The 20,455-nt window shown below is 33.7% G+C and overlaps 1 protein-coding gene across 6 annotated transcripts in view; it reads left to right on the plus strand.

Moving 5' to 3' along the window:
• The window catches only part of LOC150082152 (uncharacterized), a 217,012-nt gene that overhangs the window by 162,216 nt on the left and 34,341 nt on the right, over positions 1-20,455 (plus strand). For 5 of the 6 annotated variants that reach the window (XM_090379139.1, XM_090379141.1, XM_090379140.1 and 2 more), the window contains one exon: positions 16,433-16,519. In XM_090379139.1, the coding sequence (XP_090235265.1) occupies positions 16,433-16,519 (87 nt within the window). Of the gene's footprint in view, positions 1-1,335; positions 1,414-16,432; positions 16,520-20,455 lie in introns of those variants that run through there. The other variant, XM_090379143.1, reaches the window with a different exon arrangement.

Here is a 20,455-nt window from a genome sequence, read left to right on the forward strand (position 1 = left end):
GTGGATTGCTCTTACAGATGAGATTAAATTCTATTGTATTGAGAATTTATATTAAACAAGCTTGCTTGTTCCATTAATCATCTTATAAGAGATGCATGAAAATGGAGCTCTAAATAGTAAAATAAGTTTATTTTTCATAATTATATTTTACTCTCAGCTTTTGAAAATTATAGCAAAAGCTGAATTTTGTTGTGATGACATTTTCTAGATTGAAAAGGTTTATACTGCAGAATCAACAGAATGTTGTCTTAATAGTAATTTTGGTAATAGTAACTAACAAAAATGCTTCACTTTGAATATATTATTACTCTTAGTGCTGTTTCATAAGTCAGGGTGGGACAATATAGGATGGATCATTTAGATCTAACATTTTATGATAAATTATGTGAATTTAAAAATATGACAAATTTCTGTTATGTTAAAGTGAAGGTTCAGTCAAAAAACATCTTAAACGGCTTGCTTAAATTGCGTATCTTTTATTTTTGGAATATTCTGGCAAACCACTATACATCGTTCATTACTGTCACAGTCTCATTAATGGTCTAGTGATGTGATGCAACTTGCAGAGGTAACACATCGTACTACAATTTTCTCATAATATATCCCTCTTTGGTACTTTTCTTCAGGATTTCCTTTGGTCCAAATCTTCAGTTTTGTTTTCTGACATCACCCATAACACTAGAATGGGCTTCCTGTTCTAATTAATTATCTTTTGCATATATTTATCATGAAACCAGCACCACAAATTTGTGGTAGTTTCTTATATTGGCCTGAATTTCTGAACAGGCTTGAAAATCTTTGTGAAGTATATATCCAACATATATTCTGTTGAAGTTGCTTTCAGTTGAATAGTAACTAATCTTAAAACTTTATCCTGTTGCTGCAGTTATTTCAGCAATTGTTTTATGTTCTTACTGTTTAATGTTTCATGCTTTGATGGACAAATACTGCCTTCATCTTTGAACAGTGAGAAAATGGTGTTACAAGGCCAAGAATTCTCCATCAAAATTGCAGCAAAAGTATTCAGATTTGTTTCTTGTCCAAAATGTTTTAAAAAAATAGTCAGATATAAGTGGTCCATCCTGCATATTAAAAAATTAGCAACTAGCATCTAAATTAATTAGACTAATCAGAGAAAAATGAAATACCGAAAATTATCTCCATTACTAGATGGGGAAATTTCTTTCTCAGTAAAAAATGCCTATCTTTTGGATGTTGGATGAGGTGCATGTCCTGATTCCTGGTTCTGCAAATTTGCTGTCTATATTGTGTCACTTTTCTCCTTTCACAAAAAATACCTAGATCCCACTACCTCAATTGGAAAAGTGCTAACTTTGCTATTATAAAAGGATGAGGTGTGGCCTGTGGATTCACTTATTTCTTTTAATTATAACCCAAAAATGGCTTGAAAGAGTATGTTCATTCATTTGTATTGATTAATGTTGTTTTGTTTGTTTGTTGTTTGGTTTTTAGGAGCATTAGCAACTAAGGCCATATTGCTCCTGGAATATGCGGTGGGTCACGGGCCGGTGGTCACGGGCTTGAACCCCAGTCTAATCAAGAAACGTGTGCTACGCACTGCCGCTCCTGCCCACCTGGCTACGGAGGCACCCCTGTTGATTAATGGTTCCTTTATTAAGTTGATTTTTGGAATATGAAAGATTTATGGAGAAGAAAATAGGAACTGTATCTAGGTTTTAAAGGAGAAATGAAAATGACAAAAACTGCATGAATTATGCCAACAAATGGGTTAAATTTTATGGATGAAGTTTTATACCACTATTCAAATATATTCAGATTTATATTGGAAAGATTGAGGAATAGATACAGGAATGGAAAATTTCAGTTCTTGTTTTGGCTGAGTTAATATCTAGTACATATTTATATAAACATCAAATTGCAAAAAATGGACATAAGGTTCTGTTTTTTTATTTGAATACAACATCTATACTGGGGAATATCACAGATGACAGAACTTAATTCTGTATTCCTAGTGAAGGTGATGGCTCCTTGTTCTTCAAATAAGGATTTATTTGAATATTTACTCATTAATATGAATGGGTGAGGTGGAGAAGAAGGGAAAAAAAGAAAGAAAAATTCTGTTTTCAACAAATTTCAGGCATTATACAAGTAGTAATAAATTGTTAAGCTAAGTAACAACTTTTTAGTTATTTTGTGACAACTTCGACTATATATGTTTTCGTTATAAGACACAAGAGAAACATTTTTGAGTAGTAGTGTCTAAGCAGGGATGGCCAACAAGATTTGATCAGCCATTTAATATCAAGAAATAAAACTATGCTTAAAAACCAAGTTGGATCTTCTGTATTCTGAAACATTTTTCAGAAGAAAATTATGGACTTAGGGGTTACAAAATTTACCATGCATATGATATCCGAATTTGATACTCATTTTAAAACAAGGTTGCAGTCTCTTTAAATGTGAGACAGAACTACAACCTTAAGATTTTTAGTGGAGAACTTTATTTGAATTCTATATTTTTTTTATTAATTTTTATCATTATCCAGATCTCTTATGTGTAAGAGTACAGTGAGTGTACACATCATGTAGTAGTACAAATCAATTCTGAGCTGTTAACCTTCTATTCGCTACTTTTGATATAGTGGTGTCCTATTATCATATATATCTTACTTAAGTTTTTAGCCCTGGCCAGATCAAGCACCTCCCCCACCCCTGATTGCCAGCTTGACATTGATCCGTTTTCTTGGTTTGCCTCAGAGTCTTCTATTCATTTTTGTTTCAAATATCTATTTAGCTATATCTGCGTACTCCTATCCTTTCTTTATGCCCAGACAGTAGCATTTCTGGCAAATTGTCTTTCCTAAGCATTTTTCCTTAGTGGAGGATTGAGTACTTAAGTTCTTTTGACACTACTTATAATTGTGGGTCCACTTCCTATCATGACGATGTTTGTGGAATTAAAGACATCAGTTGACACAGATGACAAACCCCCCAGCCTTGTTTTCATCAAAACATCTGAGGTGGAAGCTGGTTACAAAACTGGTGCACAGTTTGACAAAAGCCTTGGCACAATGATTGAACTGATGTGTATATATAGTATTGCTTGTTTGCAATTATAAATCATTTCCCCCCTCACTGTAACTGGGTAAATTATCTTAGTAATACTCTCCACCTTTCAACTAAAAATATTTGACTATTTCCAGTATGAAGTATGCTGCATTGAGAACAAAAGCACTTTGTTTTAATGGAATAGCAATGATTTATTAGACATTTACAAGTAGGGAAAAGAGTGTCATTATTATCCTATGGTGAAACTAACTTGGAATATTGTGTTCAGATCAGGGGCTGTCAAAAAAAAAAAAAAACTATTTAGAGGGGGTTCAAAGAAGGGCAAGCAGATTGGTAATGGGTGCTTAAGTTCACCATATGAGGAATGGCTTAGAAGGCATGGTCCCCACTGCTTGGAAACTAGATATTTTGCCGGGGGGGGGGGTGATGTATGAGGTACTAAAGGGCATCAATAAGCATTTTATAGATAAATGTAATGAACTACCTCCTATGGTGGCCAAAGTTTGGTAGTATTCAAGAGGTGGAACTAGATGGACACTTTCTGACATTGGGAATAATATAAATGAGTGAGGAATTATTCATTATTTATTTATTTATTTATTTTTTTTTTTTTTTTTCTGGCTGAAGCAAAATAAGCTTACTTACTTCCTTTATCCATTATAATACTACTCTTGCATGAAGAGTTCGTAAAAGTACATTCCACATCTAAGATTCTTTGAAAAGAAGTGGGCAGTATATGAAAGAAATGGGGGATTTTTAACCATTTCTAATGCAGTTTGGTGTGCAAAATCATAGCTGAAAAATGCACAACTGTGATTTTAAATTGATAGAATATAATACTATATGGACTGTTCCAATATGTGATATACTGCTATTTTTGAACAGTAACCATTTACCGAAATGGATTTCCTGTGGACACTTCAAATAGAACATTCATATATCTGTATTGCCAAAGAAGAAAAAGAATGGGAAGGATTGGGTGGATGTGTGTGGGTTACACTGGGCTCAAGCACATGGGAAGCTATCTCATGGTAGCCCATTGGTATATAAATATTTTATAAATGAAAAGTATATGATTATAATCTGATTTTTAGTTCACTTTGAGGATAATATCAGGATTGGTTAGCTATTGAAAAAATCCAAACTGTAGTCATTTGAATAGCGAGTGACAAGGGCATTTGGGGCTGTGGTAAGGCCCAGTATGACTACTTGCGACTCCATCAAAAAATTGATTTTTCTGTTCTAATTTGTGATATGGGAAACACGTTACTGTGGAGGTGTGTATTTGCTTGAGGTTTTGTGCAAGCAGGTAGCAGCTCTGTGATAATTATATTGGAGTTTTTACATGTTTAAAGAGGTTTCATGTCATGATCTCATAGGCTTAAGTAATGCATTTGCAATCATAGTAAACAAAGCCCGATTGTTACTTTAGATATTTTTAATGCAAAGGTTTTTGGGGCAGCATCATTGTAACACTTTATGGTCATTACTGTTTAACGGAAAGAAGGAAAAAACATGGAAGTTATTCTCATGCAGTTGCATTAGTAAATTTTTAAAAGTTAGAAATCTGTGAACAGTCATGCCACAATTTACAAAAGTTTAAAGAAAAAAATGAGAAAAATGAAATCAGCTTTATCCTAGTAATGAGTTTTAAGCTCAACATGTGCCTCAGATGTACAGTAAACTTCTGATTATCCATGTGAGTATTAACCATACTTGAATTTTGATTTTTTTTTTTTCTTTTAATTTTCATTACCTAATGAATTTATTAAAGGTTTATGAAACTGCACATTGTCATACATACTTGGGATTTCTCTACAACCCTTCCAATTATGTTTCAACTAGCCTATTTTTGAGTTTTATGATGTCTTCCAGGTAGCCAAGGGTAAGTTGCATCCTATGTGTTTTTGAGGGATATGGTGATTTAGAGTAAAACAAAGAATATTACTGTACTTTTCAGAAAAATTGTAATCGCAATAATAATCTGTAATCAATTTTATGAATTCTGTTTCAAATTTAAAATTAATATTAGGAGAAAATATGCAGCAAAAATCAAAGTAAATAAATAAAAACCACTTTACAGTATATTGTAAATTTTAAGTGATGTTTACAGCACTATAAAAGGAATGTGAGAATGTAACTTCACTCGTGAATAGTTCAGTAGATAAAATCTGTTTTACACGAATTGGCAATGTGCAGTTCCATGTACATGCATGTGTACTAGTATATTAAATGAATTATTATTATTATTATTATTATTATTATTATTATTAGCTATATGGTGCAAAGAAGCCTGAGGCTTATGCTGCACCATATAGATAATAATAATAATTCATTTGATATACTAGTATTTGCCTATACTATGACCAAAAGTGGTTTATTCTCCAAAAAATCTCCCAATAATCTGCCTTGTTAAAACAATTTTGGTAACTATTTCTTTGTCCCATTGTGGAAACTGTGTGCTTAGGCAAACCTGATCTGAGTTTGGAAAGTCTAGAAAAGGATATACCTCTTTAATACAGAGAGTATGTAACATAGCATCATATTGATTGATTCACAATACAATTTTTGGCATTCATTTTTACTGATCATTAATAAAATACTATAAACACTGTGTGAATGCATTTATACCCACATGATTGATCATCAGCTAGGTGGCATTCTCACTGGTACTGTAAACATTGCTTTCTGCACTTAAGTTGACAGATTTATAAAGAATTATAAAACTTTATTTATAAAATAAATTATATGTTTATACTCTGGAATGGAGCTTAGGATTTTGCAACTGTAGCAGTTTAGAAATATTTTTGCTCTATTTGGCAAGACATGGATTTAAACACAGTACATAACTCTGCACTTGACTGCTTAGCTATGGATACTTAAGAAGTTCTGCTTATGTTTGCCTAAAATGTATTCTGTAAATTAAAGGCAAATCGACCAAAGCAAATTGAGTAACAAAATCATTGTTCATACTGCATTAACAGGTTTTTGGCTTCTACCATTAAAAGAATGAAAGTTTCAAGGACAGAAAACAGGATTGTTTTTCAAAATTAAAGAGGAGTGGCCACTACACTGGGTAATGACTGCCCTATCTTCAGAAACCAATGAATTCACATTACCATCTTATAATAACTTGCATTCTGAAAGTCCAAATTTAGGCAAAGTGGGAGAAAATTGTAACAGCAGTGTAACAAAAACAAGCTAATTAATTGATGGACACAGAACAGGGGAAATCAAAAAGAAGTTTTCTGAAGGTTATGCCATAGGGATACACATTTCTTGACATGAAGTAGAAAACTGTATTGTAGTTTATATTAATTTCATTTAATTAAGTTTAAGTATTTATTGTAGTATATATTATATACACATACAGTATGTTATAGATAGATATATGTTATTAGTATTGGGGTTCATTCTGTTATGTTTAAAATCCAAAATTCTACAAGTTAAAAATAAAATAATCCTGGGCTATCTATATTTTTGATGATTCTTGTGACTTCTTGCTGGAGAGGGTTTCATTAATTATGTAGAAGTAATTTGGATCTGCAATCATCAAATTGAGAGCATCAAGAATAATAGAAAATTAATGACACTTTGGTTAATTTGGACAAGAGGAACTAAAATCACCATACAAGAAGCAGTACTTATTAGTTATTAGAACAGACAAAAAATCACATGGGAAAAATGAACAGTTCCATCCTACACTTTCCTCACTGTCCAGTTTGTTCCAAGGAGTTCACTGTGCAAGCAGCTTTTCCACAAATAGTTTATTTTCAAAGACTACATCCTGGTTATTGTGTGAAAAGACTAACTCAAGTAAGTGTCTTAACCATAAATGATTGAACCTAACAGTGTAATTACATAAGTGACATAGGAATGTGTAATTAGTACTTATTTATTGTTTGTCATTTTACTTATATTGTAAGTATATTGTTGCATTAAAAATAGATATTTCCCATTTTTTAAATGTATATTATTAAAAACTAGGTATATATTAGATGAAGTACTAAAAATTTTATATTATAAAATCACAATTTGCCACCAATACTCAGTATGACGATCCTGTCAGATAGATCTCTAGAATTTTTTTTTTATCTTCATTTTATTGTCCTTTAATATTTGGATTTTTTTTTTAAATTTTATCTTTTCCCCATTATGCATAATATGGACTTCAATAATATCCACCTAGGTTTTAGTATAATATGTAATGCACAATAAAGTCCATTGACAATTATGCTTTAAGTATAGAATTTGTGAAAATTTCAAATGTTCAGAAATCTGGCTGGGTGGCTAAGGTGCCAGATCCTGGCTTGCTTCAAGGTAAAGAAAAAATAAGGTTATAAGAACCAGCTAACTTCAAGTTAATGAAGCTAGAATGAGGATATACAGAAGATATGAGGTTTAAAAAAAAATGATATATGGAGATTTTCCCAAGTGGAAAAAAAAGTTCCCCATGGAAAAAATAATATGTTAATATTAATTCCTTTCTTTAAGCAGAGCAGTTGACAGCACACACTGCCCTACTAAAACTAGAATCAAAATGACTATCAGACTGTGTTTTGAGTTCTGTGGTTTCAAGATTTTGTATTATATGAAAGCACTCAAAACAGTCAATAGTGATGTCATAATAAAAAGACTGTCACTGATTAGGAAATTATTATGGAAAGCTAGTTGGTATGTTAATATTAAAAAAGCACATTTAATGTTGCTTGCATTCTTTGTCAACCATTAAAATTAGTGTAAGAACAACTGCAGTCAAAATTGGATTGAATCAACAGTAGTATTTCCATCAGTGACTGTAGGTAGTGTGGCAGGAAGGATGTTATTGCAGTTAATTTAACGCTTTCACTGCTGCCTGAGTTATGTAGCATTCCCGCAATACTGATGAATTTAGATTATATTTGAGATTGCCATTTGGTGGTATGAGTGGATTAGTAGCAGGGTCAGACTGGACAGGAGAGGCCTCCCTTAAAAATAAGTGTTTTTGCTTGGATATATAAGTGAGAGCAGCAATGGCCTTAAAGATTTTCCCTGGTATCTTCCTAGTCCAGCTGACAAGAAACTTGTGGTTGCTATTTGATGGTATCAACAGATTAGTAACACCATCAGACTGGAAAGAAAAAGTCTGTCCAAATAAAGTTATTTTTGTTTGGATCGAGTGTACAAATGAAGTTAGAAAGGCCCCACAGGAAGCTGAAGTGCTCAGATTTATCTCAGTATTTTCCTGGCACAGCCCAACCTTGATTAGTAGTAAACTTGAGGATGTTATTTGTTTGGTTTGTCAGTGAAAGCATTGGAGATATTTCTGCATGCTGAATCCAAAAGCAGCTGTTATTTGTCTTTGTATAAAGGTCTTCCAGTTCTTCATTAGCAAGTTTGGTTTTTGCACGTACCTCTTAGTTTTTGATGTCAGCAGCTTGCAATATCTATTTTTCTTATAGAATCAATCAATTTTGATGAAAAATAGTCAAGCCATGTGATAGATCATTTTCCACACTAGTAGTTTACAAAACAGTGCAGCCAACGATGACAGAATTGATACTACCATATTAAATGTTGATTATATATGGAACATTGATTGGTATAAGAATCATGGAAGTATTAAGGCTGACATGATGGTATCGGGGTTGAAATTTTTAAAAGTAGTCATGACCTCTTCCGAAACACACACTTGTCTCATGTTACTTCCCCTCTAATGTGTAGGTTTAAGAATGGGGGTTAATTGCATACAATTCTAGGAATAGCATCATATGGTATATCAAACACAAAATAACAAAACATGGCAATGTTATGGAAAAACTTCAATATATATATATTTTGAAAAATATACATTGTCCTTCCAGTTTAGTAGAGTATCTATCATTCCAATATATGTGGACCTCTTGTCATGGGCAAATGAAAGCCAGTAACATTGCTGAATTACATGGTACAAGAGACCTATAAGAACAACTGGTTTGCCTCATGAAGTTGTTGATCGTTTGAGAAATGTGTATTACGTAATATACATTTTTCAGGGTCATTTCAAGAATATTTGAAATTAATGTTCCTGTTTATGTACAAATTACCTTAACTTTCCAGTATATGCTTCCATCTGTTATCTTTGTTTCTAACTAATGGTAGATATGAAAAAAAAAAAGTAACAGAGGCTCAATTTTTTTTTATTTGTATTTGATTTTTGATTCTGATGTTGGGCAGTTAAATCAAGTAAGAATAAATTAATATTGAAATACATTTAGGTAGAAATTTTTCATTTTGTATATTTTCAAAATGCCACAAAGAGAAAGTCACTGCACAGAGTCCTTTACCGTCAGAAAACTCATCCTCTAGTGCCTACATGAATTTGTAAAAACTCACTCCTCATGGTGAAGCTGGGGAAGATTAGGCAACATGTGGGTAAGCAGTACCCAGGCAGTCTCTAGATCCTTCATTCAGTGGCTCTGATAGATGAACAAAAAAAAAAGCCAACAGATGTCTAGCCTACTATGAACACAAAAATCAGAAGGCAAGGTTGCATACAAGGAGTTAAAAAGAGTAGGCCTGTGTTAGTAGTGTTGGATTGCAGGAGATTATTTCAAAACAGTAGTTGAAATCAAATAAAATCCACTGAAGACTGAGGATTTAAATTTAAGGCTTAGGCAGGCTTATGTTTTAACTTAGAGACAAAAATCCATGCTTTTGCCTGTTGCTAATATCTCTAAAACAAAGAATGCATGCACATTTAAAAATCTGACACACTGTTTTGAACTTACTGGCTCCTTATCAGCTGGTTTGTGATCTCTATTATTAAATATATGCCCAAGTGTGAATAATGTATTTTGTGTAAGTGAACAACCACTTACATAGCCTTCACTGGAACAGAAAGATTACCTTAATTAGATTTAAATCGAACACAGTAAAGAATATAAATTTTCATTTGATTTCAGCTACTTGCTTTGCACTATTATGTGTATCAGTTAGTTGCAGGTACACATAATAGTGCACCGGGAACAAAATAAATTATTCACGTATTGTCATATATTCAATTTTCACTAATAGAGACCCCCACCAACTGATGAGAAGCTAGTAAGCTTTGAAACAGCTATCCTTGGTAGTGGTTCAGATTTTTAAATGTATAGTGGATTCACCTTTTCAAGTGATGCTATACAATTTTGAAAGATAGTAGTAATTTAGTCAGAACCATGAATAACATGGTTTTTGTCTCTAAGTTATAAGCCTTAAGTTATAATGCCTCAGTCTTATAATATCTTATTTGGCACAGCTTCAGTGGGAGCAGAAAGATTCCCATGATTGAGAATGAATGCAGTAAAGTGTGCATATTATTTCATACCACCAGCATCTTATTATTATTTTATTATTATTAGCTATATGGTGCAAGGAAGCCTGAGGCTTTTGCTGCACTTGCCAAAAAAAAAAAAAAAAAATTCCTGGGTTACCCAGAGAGAGAGAGAGAGAGAGAGAGAGAGAGAAGGGAATCATCAAGAAAGAGAAGAATGATGATATCCAGCTCAGGACCCTGGGTGTGCCAAGCCCATACTCACCAGATGTGAGCCCCTGGGGTTATGTGTGAGAAATAGACAAACCTATTAGGGGTTTTGGGAATGGTGGCCAGTAATCTCTGGATCACTGGAAATTTGAAGTAGTCAGGCCTAAGAGGTGCATTATGGCCAAAATGTGCCTTTTACTGTGGAGCAGTACAAAGCAGATTTAAAAGTGGCCATGTAGTTTTATCATTTTCAGATAACTGAATAACCCTGCTAAGTTGGCATCATCTCCAGTAATGTGATTTAATTGTAGCAGCTCTTGTAATTTAGACAGTGATCAGAAAGAGTGATTCTGGCTGCATCGTTATGAGCACATTCAAGAAGAATATACCTTACAGTAAGCATGAAGTGACAGTGTAAATAGTGTGGGGGATCCTCCCCTTGCAGTAAATATAGGTTAAGTAGCTGTGTCCAATTCTCCAATTCTTGCTCTAGACACTACAACCTCTTTACTGTTTAACTGGGAGTTGGATTTCCATATATGTGGATTCTTCTTTATTTGAAAGCACTTATTATTTGTTTGGGCATGTAACATTTGAGTCCACTGTTGAGTATATGTCTGTCATATGATTTGGTTTAGTCAGTAAAAGGAATCTGAATGAAGGTTATGGAGAATGTCAGAAAGGTGCCTTGCTGCTTCTCTGCGCATTTGTTTCCCAGTATTTTAGCATGACCAGGAATCCAGCACATGAGATGTTTTTGAGAATTATTTTGCAGGGCTGTCACTGCATTTAATGAGTCTGTAGAGATTGTGGTCTGTAAAATGGAGAGGTTAAGCCATCTTTATTGTGTACAATTCAGCAGTATACACGGTGCTTTCCAGTGCTAGAAAGATGAGTTATTAGAACCACTAGTGATTGTGCTTTTATGTGGCAACTGTTTTAATGGTACATCATGGGTCCTCACTATTCTGTGGGTAACAGTTGGGCTTATAACCTAATCACCTTCAAAGTACAGTAAAGTGTCAATAATCCCGAGCCAGCATTTATGTTTTTTATGCTGGTGCCTTAAAATAATTACAGTAAGGGCCAGTTACTGCGATCAACTTTGTGAATTAAATTTTGATTCTATTAAATGGCAATTCTGATAAGCGAAAATCAGAGAAATGTTTCTGCAAGTTATAAAAATGAAGATATAAAGCACAAATTTATACTTTTTTTCCTTACCAATCAACCCCTTCCCGGAACATTTTTTTCCTGAAAATGTGCCATAGTGGATCAACTTTTTTTATTTTACAGAATAAAAATGCATCATGCAAATACTCATTGTATAGTTTTTTGTGTTTTTTATAAATTTTTTAGTAGAAAATACATGAGAGCAAATAACCCATTTGGGCTATCCTGAGTTATCTCGTGTATGCCAAAAAGTTTGCAAATTATACAGATTTTTTTAATAAATTAGAGCTTGAGCTAAAAGAAAGGAACAGAAAAACTCTTCACTACTCATATAAATAAATTTTAAAAATCAAGTAGAATAAATAAATAAATTTTCTGTTTATACTCAGGCACGACATCCAAGTCAGTAGACTTTACAATAAATTGTCAATACAAATATTTATCGTATTTAGTAATGACGGGCTTGAACCCTGGTCTACTCAAGGAACGCGTGCTATGCGCTCTTGCTCCTGACCACTCGTCTACGTCAGGCCTGCACAAGCAGTAACCTCCCACCCTAAGCAATAATCGTGAACTAACTACATTCTGATACACTGCCGCCGCCGCAAGTGGATAGGTGAGGTAAGCGTCACTTATGGGCTCCGCCTGTAAGTGACGCTCAAGTTCAAGAGGGCGCCGAAGTATTTTTTGATATAGTCTTCTAATTGGTTAATGCTTATCAGTATTCAGCATTTAGGACAGCAAATTTTATTTTGCTTACTGGCGACACATAGGAATGCATGATACTGTTCTGACATTGCTGTACAATAAGTAAAATGAAAGTCAGTTGTCTGCTGCCAGACATAAGAAAATCCCAAGAAATCTGGGGATTTATCTGGCCTGAGAAAATACGTTTCAGTCCTAAATTTGAAGATATTATTGTTTGCTTCTTGTATTATTTTATCCTGAGATATTTCGTGTAGTTCCAAATAACTTTTAAAACTAAAAATGAGATATCTCCGGATAATCCTTGAAGGGGTTAACAAAATTAAGTGATACTTGAAAATCGGAAAAATATTATGCACAGATTAGTAAAATAAAAATAAATTCACGCTTACTTACATAGCCTAATTAATATACATACAGTACTAACTAAACATAACACTTTGTAATCTGATATTTCTGTTCACTGACATTTTGGGGGAGGGTTGTAAAAGCTAAAACAGTAAAAAATGACAAGCATCAATCAATAACAAACATGGCATACAGAAATTGCATTTTACATGATGTAAGTGAGATATGGAGTAAAAAAGATTCTGAACAGAGTTTTATTTTACTGTATTGTAGTTTTCTTCGTCTTTTAAAGGAAGGCGAAATTTTTAGCAATTGAATAGATTGAGATTTTAAACAGACTTTCAAGGGGAGAAAGCAGTTCTTTGTTAGCAAAGTTTTACGAGGTTGGAAAGTCAACCCTAACAGACATTAAAAACAACAAGGAAAAATTTTTAAAGTTTGTATCGAAACTTGATTCAGATGATCGCACCAAAAAAAAAAAAAAAAACCCTGTGAGAACTGCTAATGACCCGTACCTCGAAAATGCCATTTGTTTGTGGTTCACACATAGGTGAAGTTTAGGAGAAGCCATATCTGGACCTTTGTTGTGGGAAAAGGCAGTGGATTTTAACAAAAAAATTAGGCAGTCCCTCAGATTTTAAAGCCAATGTTTTTATTTATAAACATACTAAACATTTTTTTAGTCTCCAGAACAGTATTTATTAAGTTCAGAAGTCCGAAGTAACCCCAGTCTCTATTAGTTTGGACTATTGACACTCTACTGTGCTTTAATTCTGCACAGACACTTGCTCCATCGGTCTTCCAAAGCTATGAAACATTCTTTAAAACCATGTGTTTTTTTTAGCTAGCACATGTAGAGTTGCTTCAGCGTTTTCTTTGACATCATCCACCGTAGCAAAACAGCAACCCCGACGCCCCATTTTCAGTGTAGGGAACAGCCAGAAGTTGGACAATGAAAGTCGGTGTAAGGAGACTGCTGCATGACTTTTTTTTTTTTTTTTTTTTTGCAGCCAAGAACTATTGAACTCCCATTTTTGAGGTCATCTTCACATCACATTCTCACACAAATGTATCAAAATCTGAACATAGTAAGCAGCAGTATTGTTTTTCCCCTTGGTTGCAAATTTGTGGCACTGCCCTTATCACTAAAAAAAAATAAAAATAAAAAATTCAGCATGACTTTGACATTGGAGTTTGTCACACAAGACTTCTTGGGTCTTAGGATCATAGGTAAACACCTAGGTCTCATCCCTAATGATCACTTTTCTTCAGAAGCTCAGATCCTGCATTTTTAACAAATCACTTTTAATGGCCTTCTGAAGTCCATTTGATCATCCGACGGCAAGCATGGAACAAATTTTGCACACACGATGCATCCTTCAATTACCCTTCATTCCAGTATATTGTGTTATCTCCAATATATATTAAAGCAAATTTAAATGCAGCTGTTTTAACATTGTCACTTGATTGGTTGATAAAGAACCTTGTGTTAGAATTGTGTACTGAGTCTACAAATAGTCCAACTTCATGAGCAAACTCAGCAACAGCCATTTGCCTATCATTTCACATGAGTTCCTTCACTTTTGTGATGTTGAAGGGTATCTACTGCGAGGTTCTTCATCTTCTATTGTTTCCTGTCTATTTTTAAACCGATTAAACCGCCAATAAATTGTTAATGGTTTAAATACATTAATCATTTAAATTAAATACCAGAATGTGATTCTGGGAAATTTTGAAAATGTACTACATATAATGCATAAAGAACAATTCATTAATAAGCAAGCATTCAGTTTATTCTGTTATACTTGTCAAGTTTCACACGTTTGTTAAAATTTTGTTCTCTTTTAGCATCAAAATTCTTCATAAACTGGTACTGTATATATTATTTATATATATATATATACAGTATATAAATACAAATTAAAAAAAACCTTTCACTTGTATGTTTGATCACTAACTCAACACTCCTGGGCTTTTATCTGTACTATCATATATACATGTTTATTTAATATTACAAAGCATGGTATTAATAGTTGCACTCCCACAGGCTACATCTTTAGTCTTTCTGTAACTTCACTTAACACATTTACAATATCTGCCTAAAGCATTCATGATTTCGTTTGATATGGACACGTTTTCTTCAGCTAATGATATAAATGGGCTTGAAAAAATAAACTGAAGTTCACTAAACTTGAATATGACAGTTTCAAGAAATTCTCTATTCTTATACTCTGGTAAAAGGGACACATGTAGAGAAGGAATGGACATGCATTTTACAGGATAAATCTATACATGCTGCATAGCCCTTGCAGAGCTGTTATGGCAAGAACAGGTGGATCCCAGCAATGCACAAAATGTGTAGACTGCATTATTACTTTTGAGAAACTGGAATGCAGATTCAATTACCCTTCATTCCAGTATATTGTGTTATCTCCAATATATATTAAAGCAAATTTGAATGCAGCTGTTTTAACATTGTCACTTGATTGGTTGATAAAGAACACAAGCATCATCTGAAAGCTACTGCTGTTTGTCAGTGTGTATGCATTCATTTATGCCCAAAATGGAAAGTCTTAACTACTTTTTATGTAATCCTTTTTGACCCCATTGTTTACTGGCTCATTGAACATTGACTCAGTTCATATTTGAATGTAGCTGTTGTAGTGAATATTGTCACTTAATTGGTTTACAAAGGATGCAAGTAGCAACTGAAAGCTTACAATGCCTTGTTCATTTTAGGTGTTCTCTACCTTTTATATTACTCACTTTATGTTAGAAGTACCAACTTTTGAAATATTCATATTCAAAATAGTTTGCCATTATAAACAGTTTCCTATTTGGTGATAGCATTTTCACTATGATTTCATGATTTTTGTGATAGTGAATATGATACATTTGCAGTAAGCCCATTGACTTGCATTGGTTATATCTCTGATAACAGGAAGTGATGTTGAAAAAAGAATGCAAGGCACTTGAATGTAGGATTGGGGGGAGTGGATTCACATTGACTATCTTTTAGAACTGCTGCCATTACAAATAATTTTGAAAATTTAGTCATCCCTTTACCAATATTAAGATGACTGGGTAGCTAAGATTTGTTGAACTTTGTTTACAAAACTAAAATACAGTTCATGTATTTCAGATTAACAGGGTTTTGTGCTCTTTTTTTTTTTTTTTTTTTTTGAGGGCAGTATTTTCAAGTTGAAAAGTCAAAGTTTTGTTGTATTCTGACATTCAACATCTCAAAAAAAAATTTATCACATGAAATGAACAGAACTTTTATGCTCAATAATGTCACTAAATATAACTTTCTCTCGGTAGATCACAAAATACAAATTAAACTCTTGAAAGGAAATAGTTTCTATCCATTTGATAAATATTCTCATAATTCAGATTGTTGTTTTGCATCTTAACAATGGTACCATAGCAGGTGGTGAAGTGTCATGTTTTCTGAGGATTTTCAGTATTTAATTCTCAATGACATTATGAATACTTCCACTGTTTTCTTGTTTTTAATCTGTACAGCTTATAAACATAACTATATTCAAGTCAGCTTGTCTTCAGATTTTTCTGTGAAAATAAGAAAGTTTATCATTATTTAAAAAAAAAATGAAATAATGATTTTAATTTTGGAATGATTGTACTAATGAGACTTTTTCAATGATCTAACAGGATGCCATAAGATATGAGAATGGTCGAGAAATTCGTGGACATAGCATTGTTGTAGAATGGGCAAGAGGACCTTCATATAGACCAGCTGTGAGTATTTAATTTTATTCATCCCCAGTAAACAACACAAATACATTAATCATTCAGCATGACACCATTATCCTATGTATTCTAATTGATAATCATAGCTCAGATGACTACAGGTGACCCCCGCTTAACACTGATAATGCGTTCCGGAAAAACAGAGCACTAAGTGAATCCGCGCTAAGCGAGCGCCGCATTCCCATAAGGTAACATATGTATTTGTGAGTTGCAGTCGGTGCCATAGGATATTTCCTAATCAATAATAAACGGCAGTGAAAAGATACACAAATGTCGGTCAAAATATTTAATATTCAAATATTTGTACATATAAAATATTCTGCATTACATACTTATATAATTATATGGTAACTAGTTATGTATCAAAATTAAACTTAACATTCCAATTAAAATCATGAATTTAATTGATGAATTTAATTATGAAAAATGTGTCGATTTTGGGTTGAACTTTGGCCCTCTTCCAAATAAACTAAAAGGGGTATTAATTTTAAATCCCCGCAGCGTTACCACCAACAATAAAGTCAACCGATCCTTCGCCGCTTTGAAACCTGGCATGTTTTTTTCTTCTTTCAATATGAAACTTCTTTTAGGCATTCGTTTCCACAAAAGTCCTGCTTCATCTATGTTAAAAACTTGTTGAGAAGTATAACACATAATGCCCTTACTAGTTTTAAATGGTTCCATTTTTTTTTTTTTAGGTGAGTTTTCTTCAGATCATCATATAGGCTAATATCTCTCTCTCTCTCTCTCTTTTATTATTTATAATATTTAACTTAACTGAATTCTGCATTGGATATTATCTTCAATAAAATTAGTTAGTCTTTCTATTTCAATCCTAATAGCCGGCCTAGCCCTTGTTGCTTGCAGTGGAACAGCTATCTTTCCCACTGCTAAAATTAATTCTCTATTTTTTTTTTTATAATTGTTCTTACAGTTAAACTTGCAAGTCCTAAATTATGGCACACATCTGCTTGTCTTTGACCGGAATCGATTCGCTTCAAAATGTCTAATTTAATTTTCAAATTCAGTCTTTTTCTTACATTTGTAGTCTTCGTACTGCTCCCAGACGTTGTTGCTTTTTCATTCTTATCGGCCATTCTCTTCGAAAATGTAACTGCGTTGGTTGCATTAATTAGAATACAATGTTCAAGTAAACTGTCCGTTATGCACGATGTCTAATACTGTACTGAGTGATGACTAGACTTCAGATAAATGCATATAACGCAAATATTACAAGCAGTATACTTGATCATTTTTTAAAATGTTGATCTCGGAATACGTAACAAGTCACTGTACTGCAATTAAATTAGCGTGCGAGAAAATTTCACTGAGCGTGGGAATATTTCTCAATTCTGCGTGGGAAACGTTTTAACCGTATTTTTTATATTCATTTTCATGCTATCGACTACATCAAATGAAACGATTTTGTTAAATATGCCAAAAATGCAATCTGTAAAAAAGCGTTATAGTAATCTGTGACAGTGTAATAGTCAGATAGTGGTTATAATATAAGAACAGCGTTATAGCGAATCAGCATAAAGCGAACCATGTTATAACGGGGGCCTGCTGTACTCTTTTCTTTGTTTCTGATGTAAAGTGTTCTAATCTCAAATTAAAACTTTGTGCATTTGTATTTGAGTGAATGAAGAAATGGGTGCTTGTTCTAGAGACAAATAAAACTAGGAGCTTGTCAGGAACCCAAGTAATTACTGATATGCATACTACTTTTGTTCGGGAAATTCAGTTTTATTGTAAGACTCCATTGTCAGGGAAACGGGTAACATTCTTTGTAATAAAGATAGGTGTACTAAAACCAGGGTGTTTCTGGCAGGAGCAGTAATTAATGAAGTCACCAATAGATTTTCAGATTTGAGGGATGGAGTAAAGAGAGTAATATTTCTCTGGGGACTAATGATATTAACCTAATGATACAAACACAACCTAACAGTTTGTTCGATAAATATAGGACCATGCTGAAAAAATGCTGTGAGTTAGGTAAAAATGTGCATGTCTTCAATTCTGCCCAAGCATGGCTGAGACTGTAGGTAGAAGGGAATCTATGTAAGAATTGAGGTTCCCCAAGGATTAGTTCTGAGATCACTGTTGTTTTTGAGTTTCTTAAATGATACTGAAGAAGGAATGCAGGCATGGTGTCAAGATTAGCTGAGTAGTTAATGATCAGTGCCAAGTAGCATTCAGGGATGATGCGAAAAGTGGCAACTGTTTTTAATGCAGCAAAATTGAAGGTCTTATACTTGAGAATAGCAACCAGAAAATAACTTACACACTTGGTGATATGGCAGCAACCTCGAGACCACATAAACTAGTGTTACTTTTGCACGACCAAAAGTCTGGGAAATTCAAGCATAAAGTAGAGTATACCACCATACCTTCTGCTCTAAGGCCACTCCTCACAATGGTACAATGCCGGCATCAAAGCCACCAGAAGCTTTTGGACTTGATTCTGATTCGGGATCGGAAAAGGAGTCTCCAGAAGATGCAGAACCCAGAATGAGTAAAGATCCAGACTTTTCAACTCTTGATACTGCAAAGCTGCATCGAGTCACTCAGGCAGAATTAAATGATTTGCTCAGAGATTTGGACTTCTTCAAAGCCAAGGCTCAATTACTAGGATCACAGCTTTAGCGGTGGAATCTTCTTGAAAAGGATGTCAAGGTGTCTTTATAGGAAGGGGCAATCTAACATAAAAACCTATTACTCCATGATGGTGCTTTGGTTTATTGTAACAATGTCCAGGAATTAATGAAAGAGTTACATCTGGAGCATGTCCCCAAGCAGTGGAGACTTTTCATTGATTCATCCAAAATCAGTTTGAAAGCAGTTTTACTCCCTAATGGAAATACGTATGCATCTATACCTTCGGCCCATGCAGTTCACATGTAGGAAATGTGTTAGAACCTATAGGTTTTTTTGCAAATAACATGCTATTGAGAATACAAATGGAATATCTGTGTTGTCCTAAAAGTGATAGCTTTGCTGACTGGTTTGCAAAGTGGGTACACTAAATACTGCTGCTTTTTATGTGAGTGGGACAGCTAAGCGAAGGATTGCCACAGGGTAAAAAAATGGCCAGACCATTCAGAAACTACCCAAGGCCAGAAAAATGTAGCACATCCTCCTTTGGTGGATAAGTCAAAAATTTATTTATTTCTATTGCACATCAAGTTGGATTTTCTTGTTTGAGGCAAAAGTTTCCTCGAATCAGTGAGGCCAAGATAAAAGAGATAATTTTTGTGGGTTCTCAAATCAAACTGCTATTTCAAGATGAGTAAGAAAGAGCCTGGAAGGCAAATTGCCGGAATTTTTTATACAATAAGAAACCACAAAATTACAGTAAAAATTGTGGATGGGCTAAATTTAGCATACAGAGAGTTGGGATTCATTAAAGCTTCATTTTCTACATTTTCCCATTTAGACTTAACTTGGGGGTGGCCTCCGATGAACACTGCGAAAGGTTTCACCAAAATATTTCTCAGTTGGAAAAGAGAATACGGGGAAATGGTCCAAATATGTTGGCAGACTTCTGTTGGAACCTTGAATGGAGACCCCAGTGGATGATTATAAAAGGCAAAAAAATGACAAAATTAGTATTTTGTTATCAGATAATCATTTTTGGTAAATAGAATAAGGTTACGTAGTTACCATATTTGATTTCAGCAATATCATATCTACAATAACCACCCTGAATTTTAACAGGGAGTGAAAATGTTTTTTTTTTTTTTGTTTTTTTTTTTTTTCCGACCAGCATAGTTGAAGGTATTTACAAAGTAACAGTGCTCAAGGTAGATTTCCTTTGCAATATTGTTACTGTTGCTGATGGCTGTTATAGCAACTTTGGAAAAAATTCTCTTTAATACAATATTCAATTTAATACTACAATATTAGAGCTGCATGAAAGTATGG

This window comes from Mastigoproctus giganteus, chromosome 8 (genome assembly GCF_048544385.1).
Source record: "Mastigoproctus giganteus isolate SK-2022 chromosome 8, ASM4854438v1, whole genome shotgun sequence".
NCBI classification, from domain to species: Eukaryota; Metazoa; Arthropoda; class Arachnida; order Uropygi; family Thelyphonidae; genus Mastigoproctus; species Mastigoproctus giganteus.